We start from the raw sequence: 22,290 nt of genomic DNA on the forward strand, positions 1-22,290 counted from the left end.
AATCCTCACCACCGCTTTCATCAGTTTGGCTCTGGTTTCTCTGAAGCTCTTCAAAGTCCTCTTTGGACCAGAGTCAACCTAAATAACATGTAAATAATTAATCATTTAAATAAATAACATGACATCTGCAAATAGCGACTCGCTCCATACACAGGTTAATAAATATGTTAAATAACCCAAAACAGAGTACAAAACCTTGAGCCACCTACTGCCAACCTCTTTTGGGGTTGAAAAGTGGGTACTAATATTTATAGGAGCAGCAGGATTATAGCTCCATGGTCTCTCAATACTGCTGCTGTGCAAACACAGGAGGGAAAGATGGTCCCTGAGTCCTGTGAGCTTTATATTTAAAATAGAAGAAATAAAACATAAGGCAATGGAAAATATAAAGCTGTGCTGGTCAGTGGGATAAGCAGAAAACACATGGATGAAAATGCTTTGGAGCCTAGAGTCTGTCATCTCTCAGCCCATCTTCATCACCCACCCAGGCTCAGGCTGCCTGGAAACAGCCCCATAAACTGATGCATTCTGGTGGCCAGGAGCATAATTTGTCTTTAATATTCAAGAATTGCATTTATGGGGATGCAAAAGGAAAATGGACTACAAACTATCAAGTGCTGAGAGGAAACCAAGAGGGCTGATCTGAGTATCTTCTTCAGAGGCCCTGAGTCAGCAGAGATGGTATGGAGGAGGTGGGTGTGATAGATCTTGGAAACTGCACCAAAATCATGACAAAAGCACACAAACAGTGATTTTCACTGCCTTTTCCAGCTGGAAAAACAACGTGTGAGCATCAAATGAACCTGGTGGCAGTGGGACACTGTATGGACTGGACGTTTGAACAGGTTCAGAACGAAATTTGGTAACATTCATCGGAAAGACACCTCAGAGGTGGTACTGAGCACCGGAGCGGAGGGTGGGGCTGGCCGGGGCGCGCAGGGGCCGCGCTGGCGTTTCCCGGGAGAAGCCCATCCCTGCCCATCCCTGCCCATCCCTGCCCGGGAGGGGCTGCTGGTGGCCCGGCAATCGCGGTCAAGGGTGGGAGTGCCGCCTGTGCCTCCTCCTCTGCCTGGCACCCCACCCGGCACAGCTGCTCTCGCCCAAAATAACCCCTGGTTGAACATCAGTGAGCGACCGGAGGGGGCCTGACAGAGAAACGCTGCGTCCTCGGGACTTGCGGTGCTTAAAGCAGCGCAGAGGCCGCAGACACTGGCGACGAAGCCAGATCGTATCTTCTCATCCATTCCCGGCCAGACCGGGGAAGCTCCTTTACTTTTTTTTTTCCTGTAAAAAACAAAACAAAACAAAAAAAACCAACCCAAAACCAAACAAAAAATCAACCCAACCCAAACAGCACGCACTTTATGCCGAGAGCGGAGGCGCTCGGCAGACCACACTCCACCACCGGGCGATCAAGAAGCCGAGCCCCCCGCCCAGGCTGATGCCTTTGGCAACCCACGGGAAAACACGCACCCTCCCAAAAATCCCCCACGGGCGTGCACACGCTCCTTCCCTCCCTCGCTCCGGAGCCGCGGGCGAGCAGCGCGGGCAGTGCCGCCCGCAGCCGCGCAGGGGCCGCGCCCACCGCAGCGCCGAGGCCGCGCTCAGGGCCGCGCTGGCGTTTCCCGGGAGAAGCCCATCCCTGCTCGTCCCTGCCCGGCCCGGCGGGGCCCGGCCCGCCCGGCAGGAAGCGCGGGGGGGCAGCGCCCACCCCATCCGCCGGGCGGGCAGCGGGGGCGGGCGGTGGCGGCGCTTCCGCGGGTAAGCGGCTGCGCGGGCGCGGGGGAGCCGCGGGGCCGGGCCGGGAGGGAAGGAGGGCGCTGGGCCCGCGCCACGGGCAGGCTGCGCTCGCCGCCTCCCGATGAGCGCCGTGTTTCTCTCTCGTCGCCCCCCCCCCCCCCCCCAATAATTTTCTGCGGAAACAATAGCAAATATCAGCGTTTATTTGCGCAGGGGCCGCTGGCGGGGCGGGGCGGGGCGAGGGCGGCTCAGCCCGCACAATGGGGGCTTTGTTGGGCGCACAGGGCTCCTCTGTGCCGCAGCCGCCGGGCTCAGCCCCGCTCCCCCGTGCCTCCGCCGCGGCTCCGGGGCAGCAGAAAGCACCGTCAGATCGCAGGGAAAACGCCAGCCAGGTTTAAAGTTAGCGCTGACACCCCGCAGAGCGTGGTTAATCAGCGGGAGAAGCGTCTCTGAGTGTAGCAGGCAGATGGGAAAGTCCCCGAGAGGTCTTGAGCTCACTGGTCGTGGGTTTGAGCACCAGCGGTGGTATCGGAAGGAGAAACTGTTAAATTGGGGTGCAGGGACTATCTGGAGGAGGAAAGAGGCTCCATGCCAGGCGTCCATCTCGTTTCGGTGGTGAGAAGTCAACATGTGAGCCTTTGGGAGCTCTCCGATTTCTTAATGAGATGAACATCTTGTTCCCTTGCTCCCAGGCACACCATGGATACCACCGGCCACAGCGTCCTCCTCCTCCAGCAGCTGAACATGCAGCGGGAGTTTGGCTTTCTGTGTGACTGCACAGTTGCCATTGGAGATGTTTACTTCAAAGCCCACAGAGCGGTGCTCGCTGCTTTTTCAAACTATTTTAAGATGATATTTATTCATCAGACGAGGTAAGAACACACAGCTCTCCTCCTATCCTTTTACCACCCTCAGCGTTCTGCTTTTTCTTCTTTCTAAAGGTATAAAAGTCTAAGAGAGTATAAATGGGGACGTTAGGTGGCCTGAGATTATTTTCCTAACCCAGCACAGGCCTTGGCTCTCTAAACAATCCCAGACCAGAAAGCACTGCCCTTTAAAACCATTTTCTTAGTCAGCATATGGCAACATCAGACCCTGCATTTTGGAGATGAGGCATTTGTGTGACCGGATAAATAAAGCATATAAGTACCACCATGTTCCTGCAGTGAGAGGCTTGCAGATTTGGAATCCAGGGATATCCTGGTACCTCCTGCCCGTGTGAAATATGTCCAGTACTTTGCCTTAGGTTGTAGTCAAGCTTGCTGGTTGAGACTGTCATTTCTGGCAGGATCCACAGGCTTGAAACAATCAAGAAGCTGTGGCCTTATCACAGTGCTGTGCTTCAGACTCTTGGAGATAAGGGCCGAGACTGAGATCATCAATTCATTTCAAGCTGTTGTTCACATGCTTCACCTGGCCAGGTCAGGAGTGGTTCTGCAGGTATAACAAGAGCACTGCCAAGGTCTGGCCTCTGACCTGGGGCTGGCTGTTTGTGATGGATTAAATGTTCTTCATTCCCCTTCCTTTCTGAGGGTCGTGGCCTCCAGCACCTCTGCAAGATAATCTTTAGGATCAGCTGCATCGCCCCTTGGCTGGAAGTGAGATGAGTTAACTGCCCTTCCCTGTGGATGTTGTTTGCTGACACTTAAGTACAATACTCATAAAGATTACACAGTACTGGCAGCTGAACTTATTACTCAGATAGATGGAGTGGCACACACTGGTGATGCACAGCTTGCATGGCATTGCTGCGGTGCCGTGTGGCTGCAGCTGGCTCTGCATAGGAGGGATGGGGTGGCCAGGGCTGGTCACTTGCACCAGCCTCAGCTGCAGTTGTGCACGTGGCCTTCAGAATCACAGGGATAAACGCAGACTTAGGCACTTGGCTTTGCAAACAAAGCTTCTGCACTTCTGCAGGGTTTGGCAGGGAGTGCTGCTTGTAAAAGCGCTCTCACAGCAAATGGGCAGGTAATGGATCAGGATTTGGATCTCTATATGTACTTAATCATCTGTTTTGTTTCAGCGAGTGCATAAAAATTCAGCCTACAGACATCCAGCCTGACATATTTAGTTACTTGTTACATATCATGTACACTGGGAAAGGGCCAAAGCAGACTGTCAGCCAGAGCCGGCTGGAGGAGGGCATCCGCTTTCTGCACGCAGACCACCTGTCCCACATCGCCATCGAGATGAACCAGGCCTTCTCCCCAGAGCCAGTCCAGTCCTCCAACTTGTACGGGATCCAGATCTCCACGGCACACAAGCTGGCAAAGGAGCGCCTGGGAGCGAAGGAGAGCCTGCCCAAGGCGGGCAGGTCTGCGGCCCAGGGCGATCCCCCCCAGCTGCAGCTGTCCCTGGCCATCGGCCTGGACGAGGGTGCCCTGGACCAGCAGCCCGCCCGCCCCCCGGCCCAGCCCGCGGCTCTGGCCAAGCCGCCCGAGGAGCGCCCGAAGCTCTCGGTTTCCATAAAGCAAGAGCGGTGTGACTCGGAGCCCGTGGTGTCCCAGAGCTGCACCCCTCCCTCTCCGGGGGTAGCGAGCCCCATCCTGGCCAAGGGTGGCCTCAAGGTGCACCTGTGCCACTACTGCGGGGAGCGCTTCGACTCGCGCGAGGGGCTGCGGCAGCACCTGCACACCCACGTCTCGGGCTCGCTGCCCTTCGGAGTGCCCGCCTCCATCCTGGAGAGCGGCGACCTGGGCGAGGTGCAGCCCCTGGCTGAGGACAGGGAGCCCGGGGACGGCCATCGCCTCGGCGCCTTCCTCCTCAAGGAGGACGAGCATCAGCTGGAGCATCCGAGCTGCAGCGAGCTGGAGCCTCTGCAGATCGGGCAGCTCTCCCTCATCTCCAAGGACCACGAGCCGGTGGAGTTGAACTGTAACTTTTCTTTCTCGAGGAAGAGAAAGATCAGCTGCACCGTCTGCGGCCGCGCGTTCTTCCGGAAGAGCCAGCTGCTGGAGCACATGTACACGCACCGAGGGAAGCAGCACAAGTACGGCCGCTGCCAGCGGCTGGAGAGCCCCGGCACCCCCAGGTTTCACCCCTACTGTGACAGTGAGAGTGTGGGAAAGAGCTCCAGTTTGTCCCAAGAGCACTTGGATGAATGTATACTGGAGTCAGACCTCATCCAAGAAAGCGTCGATACGATCCTGGTCGAGTAATTCTCCCCCTTCAGATCTGAAATTGGATGTTTTGGCATTCTCCACCTAGGGAGTGGCTGCTCTGTGCAGCTGATTTTCTTGAGCCACCGTTCCCCTCACTGCTGAGATAACTGTGAAGGACTGTGTACTTTGACTTGTGTACTTGCTTTTTTTACTTCTCTAACTTTTAAACTCGAGTTAATTCCCATCTAAGTCCTTGGAAGCCTCCATGTAACTCAGTTATGCTTTTCCTGAATGTGAACTTACTCCTACTGTGCTTTACTGGAGTAAAGGCTGTATTGCTGGGTGTGAGGTTTAAACATTGTCTAGTACTCTGTGTGGTGCCTAGGACTGTTTGTATCCCATAGAATTGCTCTTCTGAAACCAGATGGATGGAAGTGTAGAGGGAAATACTTACTGTGTTTCCCAAACAGTTTGTTTTTAATGAAAATAAATATCTCAAGGAGATGAATCCTGAAGTTCATGTTGTTCATGTAACTGCAGTTAATAAATCTCTGCATAAATATTTGCAGGAGCCATAAGGCTGCTCTTTTCAAGGGAATTGGCAGTGTTGATGTAGGGGTGGCAACCTTCATTTTGACAAGCCCTGGAGTCCTCATCTGTCTTCTAAATTTACTTTTAAACTCTAGGGATTTGCATGTGTTTTTCCTCCTTCCTACTCCTCCCTCATTCACCACTACTGCATAAGCAAGGACAGATTTTGATGCTCCTCCAGGACCATGTTTCATTTTTGGACTGTCTTCTCTGCAGGGAGGAAGGAAAGCTGCAAAGGAGTGTTCTCTCTTCTTTGAGAGGAGACCTACCCTGGCTTAAGTCTTACAGTATTAAATGCCAGACACGTATTTTCTGAGTGAAAATGATTTCTGACTTTATAAACAGCTTGGAGTAAACACATTTTTAAATATTACAATCTGTATATTTGCTCAGAGCAAATACACAGTGTGTTATTTTTTTCTCTGTTTGCAGAGCCAGTGTTAGATGATAACATGCAAGTTTTTTGCCTATCATATAATCATAGAATGGTTTGGTGTGGAAGGGACATTAAAGATGATCTAGTTGCAACCCCCCTACCATAGGCAGGGACACCTTCCACTAGATTGCTCAAAGCCCCATCCAGCTTTTCATTTATCATTACTTGTTATCTGAAGAGCAATATCCAAGAAGGGGTTAAAATTATACACATGCCTCTTGAATTCAGTTCGTCCCTCTCTAGTTCTCATCCCAGGCTGCAGCCCACCCCTCAGAGATGCTGTTACTCAGAAGGCCCCAGGGAGACTCACCGAGTTCTTAGAGAGCAGAGCTCTCTCCTGCAGCTCAGAGCAAAAGCCTCGTGAGCTGCTCCTGTAATCTCTTTACCCAGATTTTGAGAAGCTGGAGGCTTCCTGCCAGTCCTGGTGGAGCCTTTGGGAAGGGGGAGCCTGAACAATGGTGTGAGAGCAGTCTGCTGTCAGAATGGTTGCTCCAAAGCTCTTTGCAGTCGGGGCTCTTGGGCTGTCTTTGGTATTGTCCTGGAGCAAGAGCTGCAATTAAATCACTGCCGAATTAAAAGAACATCTGAGGTCTTTGTAAGGGCGATCGCCGCTTCTCCTGGGCAGGGAGCTGCTCACTCCAGGGGCAGGATTGGCCACCGAGAGCTGCCAAATTGTGTTTAAAGACAAAGGGGCAAAACAACCAGTCCCTGAGCCTGCCGAGATGTTGCAAAACGCAGGCTGTGGTTTGGAGTGTGCTTCCCTGCAAGCCCCAGTCCTCCTTTTGCTGCTTGTACCCATTAAAGCTGCTCTGGTGTGAACACATTTGAACCCTGTTTAAAAAGCCCTTCTTTAGAACAAGCAAACAAACAGAACCCAGCCGACACCCAGGCCTGTGAATGCTGCATCTGAGCACGGAGCCATTCACACAGAGCATTTCCTAGAAGAGAAATGCTTCTGCTTCTCCCCTAGCCTAATAGCATCAGCTAAATCACATCCAGCACAGGCTGCTCATAACTGGGCAAATGCCTTCCGGCTTCCACTGACCTCTATTTCTACATGATGGGTAAAAAAAAAAAGAAAAAAAAATAGGTATTTTATGGTCATTCCTTATTTGTACGTGACACTTTACTGAGTGGGCTGGCTTCTCTGGGTGCTGCTTGCTTCCCTCGGCTTCCTGCATTTAATTTAAAAACAGAGAGAAGCGTTTGCTGGGGTGGCTAGAGCTGTAGAAATGAGCTGTAGAGGGACTGAATATCAGCTATTCAGCCAGTAGATGAGCACCTCGGATTGTCAAATAGGTGCCTAACTTGCCTGAAGTAATTGGTATTGAAAGTCAAAGGGCTCTTGATGTCTCTGCAGAGGTAACAGGGTAGTGGTAATAGAGGTCAGCAGCAGGGACAGCAAGCAGCACTGCCCAAGGCATCTCTGGGACACGCTGCTCATCCTCAGGTGCGTGGGCTGGACTGTTTTGTTCTGTTCTTGCCCATCAGAAAGGGAGCTTTTATAAAAGCTATGATCTCGGGTGAAAGAGCCAAATGTCACTCAGCTGTGTGTGCTGTAGGAGTGACTCCATGGCACTGACTGCAAAGATACCAGCAAAGCTGAAATGAGACATAAACCAGGGCTGTGTTCCCGTGTATCCTTGATGATACAACAGCAGAGGATTGTTTCTGTTATCCTCACACCCCCTTTTAAAGGTGTACTTTGGTTAACCTTTGTGGGACTGAACATCTGTGACATCAAATGTCTGCCAAAGGCTTTTTTTTTTTTTCATCATTTGCAATACAAGAAATGCATTTTCAGCAGTTTTCTACTGCAAGTGTTAAAGCACTGTTATAATTAAAGCAGCAGGAAAAGCTGGAGACAGAAGTCATCAGCTCCGAGTTATGTTAACATAAAAACATAATTCTCTCCAACTCTTATGAATAGAAAATAATTTTACAGGGCAGTTACATTTGCTAAGCACGGGCAGCAGCTGCTCCTGGATAAATCATGAGAAGTTTTATTACTGTATGTGGAAGACACTTGAATTACTGAGTGCTTAACCTTTATGCCGGTGCATGCTTGGAAATCTGCCTGACTTGCACAGCTGGGTTTGACAAATACTCATTTCTTGTTGTGGTTTGATTTTTTTTTTTTAATAAAAACATTAAAAAAATTGTCACAGTCTGCAGAATAATTATACTAGAGATTCCTTCCAGATATCTGTGATTGGTTAATAGATGCACATGGGCTTGGGCAAAGAAAGCCCTGGGGTGGGAATACTTGAAGGCTGAAAGTCCCAAAACTCCAGAGGATCCTTGGAGATTTGCCATGTGCTCTGGAGAGGTCCCATCATTAGGGGTACTGAGCTGATGAACCACAGTCATTGAAGTGCCTTCTCTTTGGGCTCTGCAGCTCATATTTTATGTAAAGATGGGAAGATTGGGGCTCAGATCCCCCCTGCCAAAGCCCCTGAGCATGAGCAGAGTTTTCAGCCAGCTCAAGTGAACCTCTGCAATGCCACAAAGTGCAGCAGTGGCTGTCATCATGTATCTGGGTGCTGGCCCCAAAATACTGACTGTACATTGGCTGGCTCAACCACCAGAGCATGAGAAACAATTTCAAGATAGGTAATTTGAAATATTTTGAGTGCTCTGATGCTGCTGGATCCAGCAGGGTCTGTGATTCTCAGGCTTCTTAAGATGCATTAAAATGTGTGGCCAAAAGTGTATTTATCTCCCCTTGCAGTGTGGGGTCTGGAGAATGTTGCTTTTTTGCCCATTAAGAAGGTTGAACAGGGAAATGAAATTTCCTGCTGGGATGTAAACCTGAAGCAGTGAGCATTACAGTTAAAAATAAGGCCATGAAATACTGCTATCATGAGATTTCATTTCTTCAGTGTAATGCTGATACTGAATAGTTTTCTGGTATTTTGGAGGCAGAAAATATTTATCCTGTGTAAGTGAAGCCTTCAGAACTGCAGTGAAAAGTGACCTCAGCATATGCAATTCAGCATCAGTGAAGGAGACCATGGGCTATCAGTGGCCAAACTTCATGGCTTAGGGAAGGCCTCCCACAGCAATCAGCCAACAGGTCATGCCATACCTCTGCCATGATCCTCAGATTCCCTGTTTAATAAAACTCAGTCTCTTCCCTTCTTGTCCAGGATTGCCAAAACAGCTGCAACAGAGTGGGCTTCCCAGCAGTCCAGCACTAAGAAAATATATTCTGAGCAATAAGAAATCATGAGGGAAAAGCTAATGAGGATGGATGTGCCCTAAATTACATGCTGTTTAAATATTTGCAACCAGAGCTGTGTCAAGACTGAGCTCCCTGAGATGCAATCGCGGCATCTACGGGATTTGCATGTTTCATTAAGAAAAAGTAATGACACAACTTCAAAAGCAGCCTAGGAGAGGAAATGTTCTCCACCAACTGTTCTAAACCAGAGGCTGCACCCTCAGAACAAAGGCAGGACAAAGCTCTCAGCCTTCTCTGGGTTCCACCTGGGTGGAGGTGGCCCTGGGAAGCTTTGGGGGGTTCCAGCAGCCCCTGCCTCGGGGGTACCTCCCGGGATGCACAGGGCAGTGCAGTTTAGTCCGTGTGAATCCTCCTGTCACTGGCACAAACGCTGTAGGAAAACCCTGTCTAAAGCCCTGTGTCCCTCCTGGCAATCACTGGGATTTGCAACCCATTGGTTTTAGGACATAAAGCCACCTATAGGCGCCAGGGCAGGGAGACCAGGGCGGCGAGCCATGGAGGGGTGATGGATGCAGGAGAAGCACCTCGTGGCAGGCAGCCAGTGGTGTCAGCCACCCAGACAGGATCCAGCGGTGGGCGTGAGCCTCGCCGAGCCCCGGCCCAAGCGGCGGCAGCGGCGGCCGATGCTCCGCGTCACTTCTGCCCGCAGCCATCCCTCCGGGAGGGACCCGCTCCTGCAGCGCTCGCCTCCGCCACCCGCAGCACCGCCGGAGCCAGCAGGGCGGGCGGCCCAGCCTGTCATTAGGGCCGAGCATCCCCCACCAGGCTGTTTTCCCCATTCGCTTACTCATCGCGCTAATGGCCGGGGTGCGGGCGCGCCTTCCTGTCGTGCCTGTTGCTCTGGCCCCAGCCCGCTCCTTGCCCCACGCACGGCTGGGAGCTTCGGGCCTCCCAGTGCCTCGGCCTCCCGTGCCCTGCTCCAGCTGGGAAATGGAATGCAAATTGGGTTTCAGGCTGTCTGGGCTGCGCCTTGGTGCGGCGCAGTCTGGGAGCTTTGGCAGGCGGGGAGCGGCGGGGGCCGCCGGCGGCAGCGGGACCGGAGCCGCTCCCCCTTGCCGGGGATGCTCCGCAGGAGCCGCGGTCCCTGCCCTTCCCGCCCAGCTGCCATCTCAGCAGGCTCCCGTCACGCCGAGCTGTCACCCTGACACACCGCGGCCTCGAGTCTTCATTAACGTGGCAAATGGTGAGAGCAAATGTGACACGAGTGACGGGCGCTGGGGCGCAGAGATGACATCCATCCCTCTCCAGAGGGAAATCTTCTCTCAGGGACAAGGACAAAGCGGTGCTTGCTGTGTCCGTGCACCGATAAGGACCTGGCATTGGAAAGGCACCTCCCGAAAGGACAGCGGTGCCTGCGGAAGGGACCCTGCTGGAGCATCTTGATGGGGGGGGTGTCACCTCTTCCAGATTAAAGAGGTTTGGAAGGCAGATCTCTGCGAGGTCTAACTTGAGGACTGACAGGGTGACTGCCAGCTCAAGATGCAGATGATACTTTCATCTGAACAATCTGAATTGCAAAACATGTTTTCTTACCGTCTCCCTCCCTTTTGTATCCAGCCTGTTTGTCAGTTTTTATATAACGAAACCTACTTTAAAATGCTGGGGTTGGGTATTTTTTGCTGAAATCCACTTTTTGGCTAAGTGGACTTTAACCCCACAGCAGAAAAATCCCATCATTTGGCACAGAACTGCACTCTTCACAATTCTCTGCAAAAAGAAAGACGTGAAAGCTGTGCCTCCTAAAAAACATTAACCTATATTGTATAAGAAATAACATCCTCTGATTAGGTGTTTTTTAAAGTCACATTTAATGTTAAGATTTTGTCCGTTTGCAAATGAAAAGTATTTCATTATTTTAGTACTACCCAACAAGAGCTGACAAGAACCATTTCTCTGGGAAATAAAACTGCAGAGGTAAAATCATATTAAAGCAATTATTTAAATCAATCTGTTTCCTTGGAGCAGTTCATTTTGAGTTACTCATGTTGAAAGGTTCTATCTATAACACAGGAAACATTAGGGCTTCAGTGCCTGTACATGTGGGTCTGGCTTCCATCCATCCATCCATCCATCCACCATCCATCCATCCATCCATCCATCCATCCATCCATCCACCATCCATCCATCCATCCATCCATCCATCCATCCACCATCCATCCATCCATCCATCCATCCATCCATCCACCATCCATCCATCCATCCATCCATCCATCCACCATCCATCCATCCATCCACCATCCATCTATCCCAAGTGCAAACCAGGATTCCTGTGTATTTTGTGAATTTACTCAATTTCTTACATACATTTGTGAAAAAAACCAAAACCAAACAACCCAAACTCCACAAAAACAACAACAAAACCCCCCACAACTGCATCTTCACTTTTATACATGTTGCATATGAGAATATCCATGATTTGTGCAGGGATTTGTGCAGGAATTGCACCTTGGATTCAATCACCAGACTCCTGGCTGCTGTAGAGTCAGTCCTTTGAAGCCTATGGAGCTGCCATGACCTTCAGCAGCTGGAGATCTGCCCCTGTGCATTTCTAATCCATTTCTGGTGTCCCAGGGCAGGAAAGAAAATGCAGTATTTGTTTGTGCCATCATTGTCTACTGGCAGTTTCCACAAGGAACTTTTCAATGGATACACTTGTTTTCTGCCGGGCTCAGTGTTGACTTAACAGAAAAGCTTTCTATCCCCCTGGAAGCCTTTCTGGGTATGAGTTATACTATTTAAACGCCCTTTTCTTTGCTGCTAACATAAAAAAGCTGTGGGAGATGAAAATATTCAAAATGACACAGCAAAGCAGGGACAGGGAACTTGTTGGATATATAGCTGAATTGTCCCCACTGAGGAGAGCACTGGAAACATCTGGGACAAAAGCAGCAGCACAGGCTGTGGGGTGAGCAGAAGAACCACTTCCATAATTCAGAGGGCAGCAAGCAATGAATTTCTGGGTAAGGAGCCAGACAGCTCAGAAGCAAGCTGAATAGGGCCATAAAAATGATTGGATATCAGGAAAAAATTCTTCCCTGAGAGGAGTGTCCAGCATTGGAACAGGCTGCCCTGGGCAGTGATGGAGTCACCATCCCTGGAGGGATTTAAAAAATATGTAGATGTGGCACCTGGGGACACAGTTTAGTGGTGGCCTTGGCAGTGCTTGGTGATCTTAGAGGTCTTTTCTAACCTGAATGATCCTGGGATTTGATGATAATTCCAGATTATTTTAGCTGTTGGTGAGGATGATGGTCCTGAAGTCAGGCCACCCTTTGGTGCTCTGGCACAGCCACGCAGCCACATCCTCACAGATTCCCTGGTTCCCTTTCACAATAGCAAATTTATCATTCCTTCTATGAAAGATTAAATGTTTTATTAATGTTCTACTCTCTAATCATAAGGAAGGAGTAGAGAGTCTTAATTAAGTCATTAGCAGTTGTTATGAGCCTATATTTTGTTCTGTAAACCTGAAAGGATAGTATTAATACTATTAAAAATTTATAACTCCTTTCCATTGTATTTTGTGTATGTTTTAAACTGTCTCAAAAAATTACATGAAGGACATTATGCAAAAAACCCCAAAACAATTAGAGTGTGGGACTGATTTGATCTGCCCCAGAAAGTGCCAAAGCACCAAATGTGCTACTCCCCTTCCCAAAATTCCAGCCCCAACCTGAACACTGTCAGCACCACCCTTGTCAGTCTGCAGAGCCTCAAACATTCTCCTCTGGTGCCACGGGGTATCTAACAGGGAATTTAACCATGGGGCAGCAGGATGGTTTTTCTTAGCTGCCAGAGATTTGTGATCCTTTATATAAATTCCTTATAGCAGTCCCTGGGCAGCCAGGACTCCATAGTAGAAATGATTGACCAGCAACCAAAAGGAAATGTCATAGAAAGGGCAGAGGAGGAGCAAACCTCCAAAGAATTCGGATCTGCCACCAATATTAAGATTTCTCTCTGCTCAATGTATGACTGCCTGAAAAAGCTGGACACAATGGAGCACCCCTGTGAGTTAATCCTTTCACATCTAAAATCTCTCCATAGCTGCCCACTCAATCACAAGGCAAGAAAACAACAGGTACATTCAGCTTTAATGAAATAATCATCAGTTCTATGTACAGCTATAACAGAGGGAAAACCAGATACAAGAGAGGATGCAAACCCAACCCCTGATAAGGAGCAAGTCACAGGGCAAGGGCTGGACTAGGCATTTTTGCCATTCTCCTCCTTTTTTGAAGACGTGTTTCACCTAAAAGGCAGTACTGAAATAACACCAAATCCTCCCAAAACAGCTTAGCAGGCTGACAGCCTGGCCCTGGGGGGTAGTTTTGTGTTTATTTACTAAAGCTTGGACATCCTCCTCTGCAGCTGACTCCAGTGGGACCCCACAGCAGTGCTGCAGCCCTTTGCTCAGCACCAGCCTGCCACAGTGCCCTGTGTAATCCCGTAAGCCCCTCCCTGCATTGGGATGGCTTTTCCTGGGGTGAGCTGTGGCAGCTCCAAAGGTATGTCTAAAAGTCCTTTAAAAGTCCCTTTTTCAAAACTATGGCAAAATACCTGGAAGGACCAGTATGAAGTACAAAGCCATTAAAATTGTACACACTGAATTATCAATAGCTGATAACTTAATAAACAAATTCACAGGAAGAAAAAGACACTTTTTTCTTTACCACCCTCTGGGTTTTTTTAAGTTTTACTCGCACAGAGATGAGCTGTGGCTCTTGCTGCTCGCAGTCCTCTTGTGACATCAAGGAGATGTTTTATCAAGGTTTAAAACATGTTTGTGCACCAGATAGGAGGGACAGGTACAGCCCTTGTATTTTAGCAGGAATCCAAAGCCTGTGCTGGGCAGGGAAATCTCAGTGCACGGTCAGTGAGCAATCACCAAGCACGGCTGCTATTTCTGCGCCAGCTGAGGAACACGCAGGAGAATTTTCTCAGAGGAACACACTGCCTTGCCCACAGCTGGACACAAATCCCAGCCACGCAGATGCAATCCCATATTATTAAAAAGCCCCTTTCTCCTGGGGTGCTGGTAGCTGGAGGTGATGCTCACACACACACACGGTGCAAACCCCTCGGACAGGGCAGTTCTGGGGTTTAACAGCAGTAGGCTTGTCCAGGCATTTTCCAGCCATGTCCTCATGTCAGGATTTTTTTTTTCCCTGAGGACTTGGGTAAGATTGCTCCAGCATTTCCCTGCATGTTTCAGAGCGAGCTCCATGGCGTGCCAGAGCCTGGTGGCAGCGAGCCGGGCACAACGCACGATTCCCAAGGGATGCCTGGGCTGGATGAAGGCGGGAGGGCTTTGAGGGGGGAGCGGTGCGGGACAGGCTCCGCCAGCAGCCGGGGATGCCAGCGGCACTCAGACCAAATCAAAGCAATCCCAGCGCCGGCAGCACAAAATTGCAGCTTCCCAAACTCTGCTGACTGCTAACACGCATGCAGCTCACTGCTATTTATATCGCATGCCATGGATAAAAAAATATGCTACATCCGAGGAGAGCTTCAGCACGACACCGGGATGGGGACGGAGGAAGGCGAGGGAGGAGAGGGGCTGCCGGCGGCAGGGCTGCTCCTGCCCAGCCGAGCCCGTGATCCCGCAGGGAATTTTGCCCATCGAGTTCAATGGTGCGAGAAAGGCTCCCCCGGCAGATGAGGCGCTGTCGCTTTCAGCCCGGGGTCAGCAAGGCGAGGCTGATGCTGAGCTTTAGCGTGTCTGGAGATGCACAGGCTGCTCCTGACAGCGGGAGAGGCCGAGGCAAGGAAGGAGAGAGCTCGCTGCAACCCGCCGGCTTCGTGCCACAGCACTGACCGCGGCTCCTGGCGCCTGGGGCCGGTTCACAGCACAAAGCACAGCCTGGCATTGATGTTTTCTTGTTAATATTGCAGACACTTTGCTCTTCCTCGTCTGCAATAAAGGCCCAGCAAGGCTCCAGCTGTTTCAGCATGCCCCGAATCCAGCCCAGCAGCAGGTTGGGCACTCGCTGCCTCTCAGGGCCTTTCTTCCAACACATGGGATGCACAGATCTACAGCGTGGACAGCGGGGAAACAGGGCATGGGGGACAGCAGAAATGTGGCCATGACAGAAATGCGCCAATAAGTGAAAATACAGTCACTGTAACACCTTAATTTTTCTGCAGCTGTGGTCAGTGGTGCTGTCTGAAGGCCCAGGGGACACGCTGCCCTCAGCAGGGCCTGCCCGCGTCCCGGGATCCGTTTCACATGGACACAACTGAACGGGCATGCAGAATTAACCACACCACGGCCCCGGGAGCTCTCCCAGTTCTCCACACACCCTGCAGGCCAAATGGAGCTTGAAATCACTCCCTCTGCCCTTTCTCTCTGGGGCAAGGCTGCCATCACAGAAAGCTGTTGTGCTTATTCTGTTCCAGGGCCATTTCGTTGACCAGCTGCTCTATGGATGACTGAATGGCCGCCTTCACGAGGGAGGAGGCGGTTTCTATGAGGAGCAGCTCGTACTGCTCTCCAGTTCTGTGCCCCTGGTCACCCAGACCTTTCTCCTCTGCCTGGGGACCACCACCAACCTCAGGGCCCTCTTTTTGACCAACATCAGTGCTCCTGTTAGACTTTTTATTCCCTTTTTGCTTTTTTTGGTGCAAAACTGGGGACGGCTCATAGGCCTGGTCAGAGTCGGTGTTGTCAGAGTCCTCAGCTTCGGTGATGGTGATGACGATGCTGACACCAGCGCCTGCATTTGCTTCTAGTATCTGACGGCTGGAGCATTCCTGCACACTCGCTGCCTCTTGCACAACTGCTGTATCCGCCTCACTCACTGCCTCTTGCACACCTGCTGCATCCTCCACACTTGCTGCCTCTTGCACAACTGCTGCATCCTCCACACTTGCTGCCTCTTGCACACCTGCTGCATCCTCCACACTTGCTGCCTCTTGCACACCTCCTGCATCCTCCACACTTGCTGCCTCTTGCACACCTCCTGCATCCTCCACACTTGCTGCCTCTTGCACAACTGCTGCATCCTCCACACTTGCTGCCTCTTGCACACCTGCTGCATCCTTCACGCTTTCTGCATCCTGGGCACTCGCTGTCTCCTGTACACTTGCTGCATCCTGCAGGCTTGCTGTATCTTGCACACTCTCTGCATCCTTCACACTCTCTGCCTCCTGCACACTCACTGCTTCCTGCACACTTGCTGCCTCCTGTGCACTCTCTGCATCCTGCACACTTGTGGCATCCTGCACGCTTGCTGCTTCCTGCACACTTGCTGCATCTTTCATGCTTGCTGCATCCTGCACGTTTGCAGTGTCCTTCACCCTCTCTGCATCCTGCACACTTGCTGCATCCTGTACACTTGCTGCCTCCTGCACACTTGCTGCCTCCTGCACACTCACTGCATCCTTCACACTCACTGCATCCTTCACACTCACTGCCTCCTGCACACTTGCTGCCTCCTGCACATTTGCTGCCTCCTGCACACTCACTGCATCCTTCACACTTGTGGCATCCTGCACATTTGCTGCCTCTTGCACACTCACTGCATCCTTCACACTTGTGGCATCCTGCACATTTGCTGCCTCTTGCACACTCGCTGCATCCTTCACACTTACTGCATCCTGCACGCTCACTGCTTCCTGTGCACTCACTGCATCCTTCACATTCACTGCATCCTTCACACTCACTGCCTCCTTCACACTTGTGGCATCCTTCACACTTGTGGCATCCTGCACACTTGCTGCCTCTTGCACTCTCACTGCATCCTTCACACTTGTGGCATCCTGCACATTTGCTGCCTCTTGCACACTCACTGCATCCTTCTCATTTGCTGCCTCCTGCACACCTGCTGCCTCCTGCACACTCGCTGCATCACCTCTGGATGCCAACTCACTGAAATCAGTTACAGTCTCCTCAGCTTTGCGCTCCTGAGAAAGATTTATGCTCTTTTCCAATTCATCCCTTTCAGGCATCTCTTTGCAGACACTGGGGATTTCCTGGCACTCTGTGATTTCAGGGGCAGTGTCAGGTTGATCTTTAGAAGCAGGCGCTTCGGGAGCAACTTCCCTGCCCTCCACATTGTCAGTGGTTGGGGGCAGACTCCCTTCCTGCAGTTTGTCCTGGGCTGTTTCATCAAATGTCTCTGAACTGGTTATCTCCAGCTGAACAGTGCACTCTGAATGTTCTGCATCCTGTGTGGGCTCTGTCAATGGCTCACTCTTCCCAACAGAGGTGTCACTTTCCTTTGCTGTATGGTTGTCCTCTTTCACTGAATCCTGGTCCTTTTTTATTGTATCCTGGTCCTTCTTCCTTGTACCCTGGTCCTCCTTTATTCTATGCTGCTCCTGCTTCACCGTATCCTGCTCCTCCTGTGCAGAGACCGGGCTGAGGGATTCAGATTTGTCTGTTGGGGCCAAATCCTCTGGCTCTTCAATAGCCTTATTCACAACACCCATCACTTCATTTGCTTGAACACTGCCCTCTGACTCCTCCACTGCTTCTGAGGGGCTGGGTTTTTTCTTACCTCTGGAGAACCTCACACAGGGCATCTTCACCCCAGAGCTCGCCCGTTTCTTTGGGAGGTCTTGTGCACAGCTCTCCTCAGCATCCACCTCCAGCTGCACTTGGGAATCAGAGGGCACCTTCTTCCGTGAGGAGGACTTCTGCCTTCTCTGAGGCCTGGCGAGGTTTTTGATGGCTGCCCAGGTTCCTTTGGAGGATCGTGATGGATTGGAAGCTTTGGCCTCCTCTTGCTCAGCGCTGACACATTGGCTTTTCTCCTCTGAGGCTCCTTCACATGCATCCTTCACAGTCAGCCCCTTCTTACAGGACTTCTTCCGCTTCTTAAAACAGAGCATGGAGGGTTTTTTTGCTTGTTCCTCTGGTGGGGAACATGTGGCCCCTGTGCTGGGAGTCTCTGCCTCTCTTGGGTTCTCCATTTCAATTTCCTTGGCTGCCTTCACCATATTCTCTTCTCCTTTGTTGGCGCTCTGCTGCCGATTTTCCTGATCAATGCTTCAGACACAAGAACTGCAGAGATGCTCAAAGTGCATTTTTTTCCCCAAACAGATTTCCAAATAACGTTTGCTGCTTTGTAACGAGCCTATGTGGCAGTGAGAAGAAGTTCTGCTGGAGCTGTCGCATCCACTTTGTAACTCCCACTTTGCCTTATTACTCACTTTATCACCTCTCCAAGGAATCCCGGGGAGATGTGCAGCTGAACAGGCTTCTCCTTGGCTTTGCTGGCCTCAGTCACTCTCATCTCTGGAGCAACCCACTTCCAGTTGTGCTTGGTCTAACTGTATAATGGCCAGTCTGACATACCTTTTTTTTTCCCCCAAAGGATGACAAATCAAGCCAAGAATTAACAATTTTTATTCACCCCACGGACCTGGAAGGAACTTGCACTTTGTGAGCTCTCTGCAATTCCACATTGCCCAGGGAGCTTGATGGAAGCACCAGTGGAAGCAGCGGCTGTTTTCTGCCCCCCAGTGACAAGGTCAGATGCTGCTTTGCCTTGGCTTTGGTTTCTGCTTCAGTTCCCCTTGCGTGTTACATGAAATTTGCTGCAAAGCACGACCAAGGCTTTCATCTTTTTATCTGGAACACAATAAATGAGTGATAAGACCCGTAGAGAAATTTTTAGAAAGTACTAAAAAGTTTTTCTCCCTAAACATTTCATTTTGGGAGGCAGAGCAGGGCTGGATGCACTATAGCACATTTTTTTCACTAATTAGCATGAATACCCAAAGGCAAAATAAGGCCATAAGATGTCAACACAGTGATGTTCCATCACAGAAAGTACTATTTTGCTATTTTATGTGGTAAAAAAGGACTTTTTTATATAACTGCCCATATTATGGCGAATACTTATTACACAGGCATACACATATTTCCTTCTCCTACGGTTTGCTAAATCCTTTCCCCACTGCTCCATATGCACTTATAGTTCCAGCTAGGGAAATTACACCCTGAGACAGCAGATATTTTTATCTTTAATGCACCATATGACAATATGCAAAAACAGAGAATACAAAAAGGAGGCTTGAGGAATACAAAAGCGAAATCACATGGCAAGAAGGGAGCTTATTTATACTACGTGCATGCCTCCCATGGCAACCTCAATTAACACCGTGTGTGCTCATCAAAGACATGATGTTGTAAGATGTGTGTCAACCTTAGCAAAAAAAAAAAAAAAAAAAAAAAAAAGAAAAAAAAAAGGAAAAAAGCTCTGCCTCGAAATATCATCAGAACCTTTTGGATAGAACGATGCAAAAAGGCGTTACCACGAACAGACCAACTTCTGCAGGACGGGCTCGGGGGCTCCGGGCAGGGCTTTACGCGGCATTTCGTGCGCTGCTTTTCAGGAGTAGGGTGATTAAAAGGGGGTTCCGGGGCACGCTTCCCCCGCAGCACATCTGGGTTTTTAAAAAATTATTATGATTTTAATGAGGCTATTTTAAGGGGAACCGAGCGGAGCTGTCAGAGCCGTGCGAGCGCAGCAGCCGCTGCCCCGAGCGCATCCCGCATCCCGGCTCCGCCACCCCCGCGCCCGGGAAGTTTTGGGGGCGGTCGCGGGGGCGCAGCAGGACCCGCCCGGCAGCGCCGCTCCCCCGCCGGCCACGGGGAGCCCCCCACGGCCGGACCCCTCCGAGGCCACGCGGGGCTCCCAGGGCAGCGACCGCCGAGGCGGCCCCGGGACCCCGCTGCTGTCGCCGCCCCCGCGGGGCCCCCCGAGGCGGAGCCGCCCCCAGCCCCGGCCCCGCGCCCCCCGCGCCCTCACCTGCAGCACGGCCCGGCCCGGCCCCGCTCCGCTCCGCGCGGCTGCGCTGCCGCCGCCGCCTCCGCCGCAGCCGCGCCCCCCGGGCCGGCGGGGAGGGCGCTCCCGCAGCCCCCCGCCCCCCGCCAGCCCCCGGCCCGCCCCCCGCCCCGGCCGGCACCTGCTCGCCGCCTCCTGCCTCCGGGGGGAGCGCCGCTGCCTGCTCGCCGATCCGTGTCCCTTCCCCTGGCGGGGCAGCGCCGCTCTCCTGGCGGGGCAGGACCCCTCGCCCGCTGGCAGAGGAACCTTCCGTCCTCTCCCAGGCTGTGCACAGTACCTGCAGACCCGAAAACCACCGGCTTCAGCTCGAGGGGAAGGAAGGTCCTCCCAGCAATCGGGCTGCGGTTTGTAGTTTGGATCCCAGCGGCAAGGGAGCCCGGAGCACACCCCGCGGGGAGGAGGGACCGCTGGGGGGGTCCTGGCTTGGTGGCAAGGGAGGGGATCCTGCTCTTGGCAGCTGCTTTTTGTGTCCCACCTAAAACCTTCACAGCTTTCAGCGCTCACTGTTGGAGGTGCTGCAAGAGCTACACCTTTGGAGGTGGAGATAAAGATAGCCAGCTCTTGGCTTCAAACTAATCCGTGCCCAAAACACCAGAGAAAGTGCCTCTTTCATCGGAGCCTTTCTTCTCTCCAAAGCAGCTGAGATCTGACTTAAAAAAATCACGTCTCCAGCTGTGATGATTGATGGGCGAGCCTCTAGAAAAAGGACTTCCCAGTGCAGCTGATGAACTACAGGAAACTGCAGTTGAGATGCCCGAACGTCCCCATTCATCTCCACGGGGAGCTGACGCCCACAAAGGCTTTACAGACATTAACTGCTTCACAGCGTGTTTGCACACGAGAAACCGAGCAAAGCAGCACTCTGAACTTGCAAGTGGCTTCCAGTGTAGGCCAGGCTTAGAAAAACACACACGGCCACCCCCCTCCTCAGCTTCTTCATGGGAAAAAAGGTACAAAATGGATTAGTTGGGCTGAAACGCCAGCCAGGAGGGCTGAAAAAGTGCATTGAGCATCACAAGGAATTGCCTTTTTAAAAGCTCCCCTCTGAGATGTGTTTGCTCGCATTCACTCAGGATAATAAACTTCATTTGGAAACAGCTTCTCTCCTGAGGTGGGTGGTGGGTTCTAATTATGATCCACTGCTTTATTAAAGCCAAGTGAGGCCCTTCAATGCAAGGAGCTGTTCCCTCGTTGCAGTTGGAGGCAGGAGGGAGGGAAGCAGACAATGAGGATGGTAATGGGAGGCTGGGGAATGTGGTGGTGTGATGGAGGCAAGCTGCCACGAATCCCCTCGGGAGCACTTTGCATGGAATCCAATTATTGCTGACTCTCCAGGGGCAGATGGCAGCACCAATGGCTGTGGTGAAAGGGAAATAAAAGCCAAACAAAGCATCAGGTCAGAAGTTGGGTAAGCTGGACAGGAGATCCTGGCCCAGCTGGATCCTGTTTTCTTTCTGTGATGCTGGTGACACACAACGAGCCAACCAAGTAACACCTTCTCCCCCTTCTTGTCCCCAGTACTACCTAAAACTATAAATCTGTGTTATTTCTTACAGGATGTGATGCAGTGCTCTCACAACAGCACAGCACGGGGATGGATGGCCATAACACCAGCTAAGGACCAGGCCCACAAATAGCCCACAGAGAAGAAATTTGTACATAATTAGTTTTTTCTCTAAGCAACAGGAGGAGAAGAGAACCACTGAGTACTTAGCTAGGAGAAATTAGGTGTCCCCTGTGTCCTATTTGATAGGACAAGACCTAGCTGGCACCCTTAGCTGCAAAGGAGAGTATTAAAAAAATAACCTATTTATGTATCCATCCTGCAAGAGAAAAGAGAGGTTGGAAGTGCAGGTTAGAAAACATTCCCCATTGAGCTCTGGAGATGCTTGGGGCTGTTTTTTTGGCCCTTGTGCTTTGTTGTTGTGCAGCAAACCCTTCAAAAGGCTCGTGCCTGATCCGGCGCTGTGCCTCACTGCAGGAGGGGGACTAGCAACCTCTTGAACCATCTCTCTCAAGCACATGGCTATGATCTCATGCTAAACTAAAAGGAGGCTAATCTTAGCATAAATTTGCACTTATCCCATCTTTCATAAGCATAAAATGAAGGTGGAACACAGAGCACTTGCAGGAAAGCAGTGTAGCAGGGAAGATTAAATGTAGGAACTGACAGCAGACTTGGCAGCATCCGCTCTGGCACCCTGCTCCAGGGAAGGCTGGGCCCAGGAGCTGCAGGTACCCTCAGCCAGGCTGGGGGGCTGGGCTGCAGTGGGGGAGCCCCTCCTGACCCCCTGCAAGGGCACTGAGCCTGCTCTCCCGGCTGCCAGGAAATCCTTGGCTGGATAACATCAAAAGGAACATTTTAGGAGGCTGTGAATGCAT

The 22,290-nt window shown here is 51.4% G+C and overlaps 2 protein-coding genes across 9 annotated transcripts; one reads left to right on the forward strand and one right to left on the reverse strand.

Annotated features, from left to right (window-relative positions):
- Positions 1-1,323: 1,323 nt before the first annotated feature.
- On the forward strand, positions 1,324-5,349 carry ZBTB25 (zinc finger and BTB domain containing 25). Of its 2 annotated transcripts, none has more exons than XM_054634981.2 (3): positions 1,324-1,761; positions 2,433-2,612; positions 3,764-5,349. In XM_054634981.2, exons 1-3 carry the CDS (start codon positions 1,442-1,444, stop codon positions 4,896-4,898), a joined length of 1,635 nt encoding a protein of 544 aa, XP_054490956.2. In that variant the 5' UTR covers positions 1,324-1,441; the 3' UTR covers positions 4,899-5,349. The 2 variants fall into 2 exon arrangements, with proteins under 2 accessions (XP_054490956.2, XP_054490955.2); XM_054634980.2 differs by lacking the exon at positions 1,324-1,761 and adding an exon at positions 1,771-2,355.
- Positions 5,350-13,188: 7,839 nt separating this feature from the next.
- On the reverse strand, positions 13,189-20,634 carry LOC129122254 (uncharacterized). Of its 7 annotated transcripts, none has more exons than XM_077180791.1 (3): positions 20,030-20,634; positions 19,387-19,507; positions 13,189-18,689 (listed from the first exon to the last, which is right to left on the reverse strand). In XM_077180791.1, exon 3 carries the CDS (start codon positions 18,053-18,055, stop codon positions 15,479-15,481), a length of 2,577 nt encoding a protein of 858 aa, XP_077036906.1. In that variant the 5' UTR covers positions 18,056-18,689; positions 19,387-19,507; positions 20,030-20,634; the 3' UTR covers positions 13,189-15,478. The 7 variants fall into 7 exon arrangements, with proteins under 7 accessions (XP_077036906.1, XP_077036903.1, XP_077036905.1 ...); XM_077180788.1 differs by having other exon boundaries at positions 19,376-19,507; XM_077180790.1 differs by lacking the exon at positions 20,030-20,634 and adding an exon at positions 19,873-20,009.
- Positions 20,635-22,290: the final 1,656 nt, after the last annotated feature.

This window comes from Agelaius phoeniceus, chromosome 6, assembly GCF_051311805.1.
Source record: "Agelaius phoeniceus isolate bAgePho1 chromosome 6, bAgePho1.hap1, whole genome shotgun sequence".
In the NCBI taxonomy this organism is placed as follows: Eukaryota; Metazoa; Chordata; class Aves; order Passeriformes; family Icteridae; genus Agelaius; species Agelaius phoeniceus.

Excerpts from the sequence above, each read along its gene's own strand:
- ZBTB25 (XM_054634981.2), top strand. The coding sequence starts at position 1,442 with ATGCCTTTGGCAACCCACGGGAAAACACGCACCCTCCCAAAAATCCCC. Across the intron at positions 1,762-2,432 it reads CGGTGGCGGCGCTTCCGCGG|GCACACCATGGATACCACCG; the intron begins GTAAGCGGCTGC and ends CCTTGCTCCCAG. Across the intron at positions 2,613-3,763 it reads ATATTTATTCATCAGACGAG|CGAGTGCATAAAAATTCAGC; the intron begins GTAAGAACACAC and ends GTTTTGTTTCAG.
- LOC129122254 (XM_077180792.1), bottom strand. The coding sequence starts at position 18,055 with ATGGTGAAGGCAGCCAAGGAAATTGAAATGGAGAACCCAAGAGAGGCA.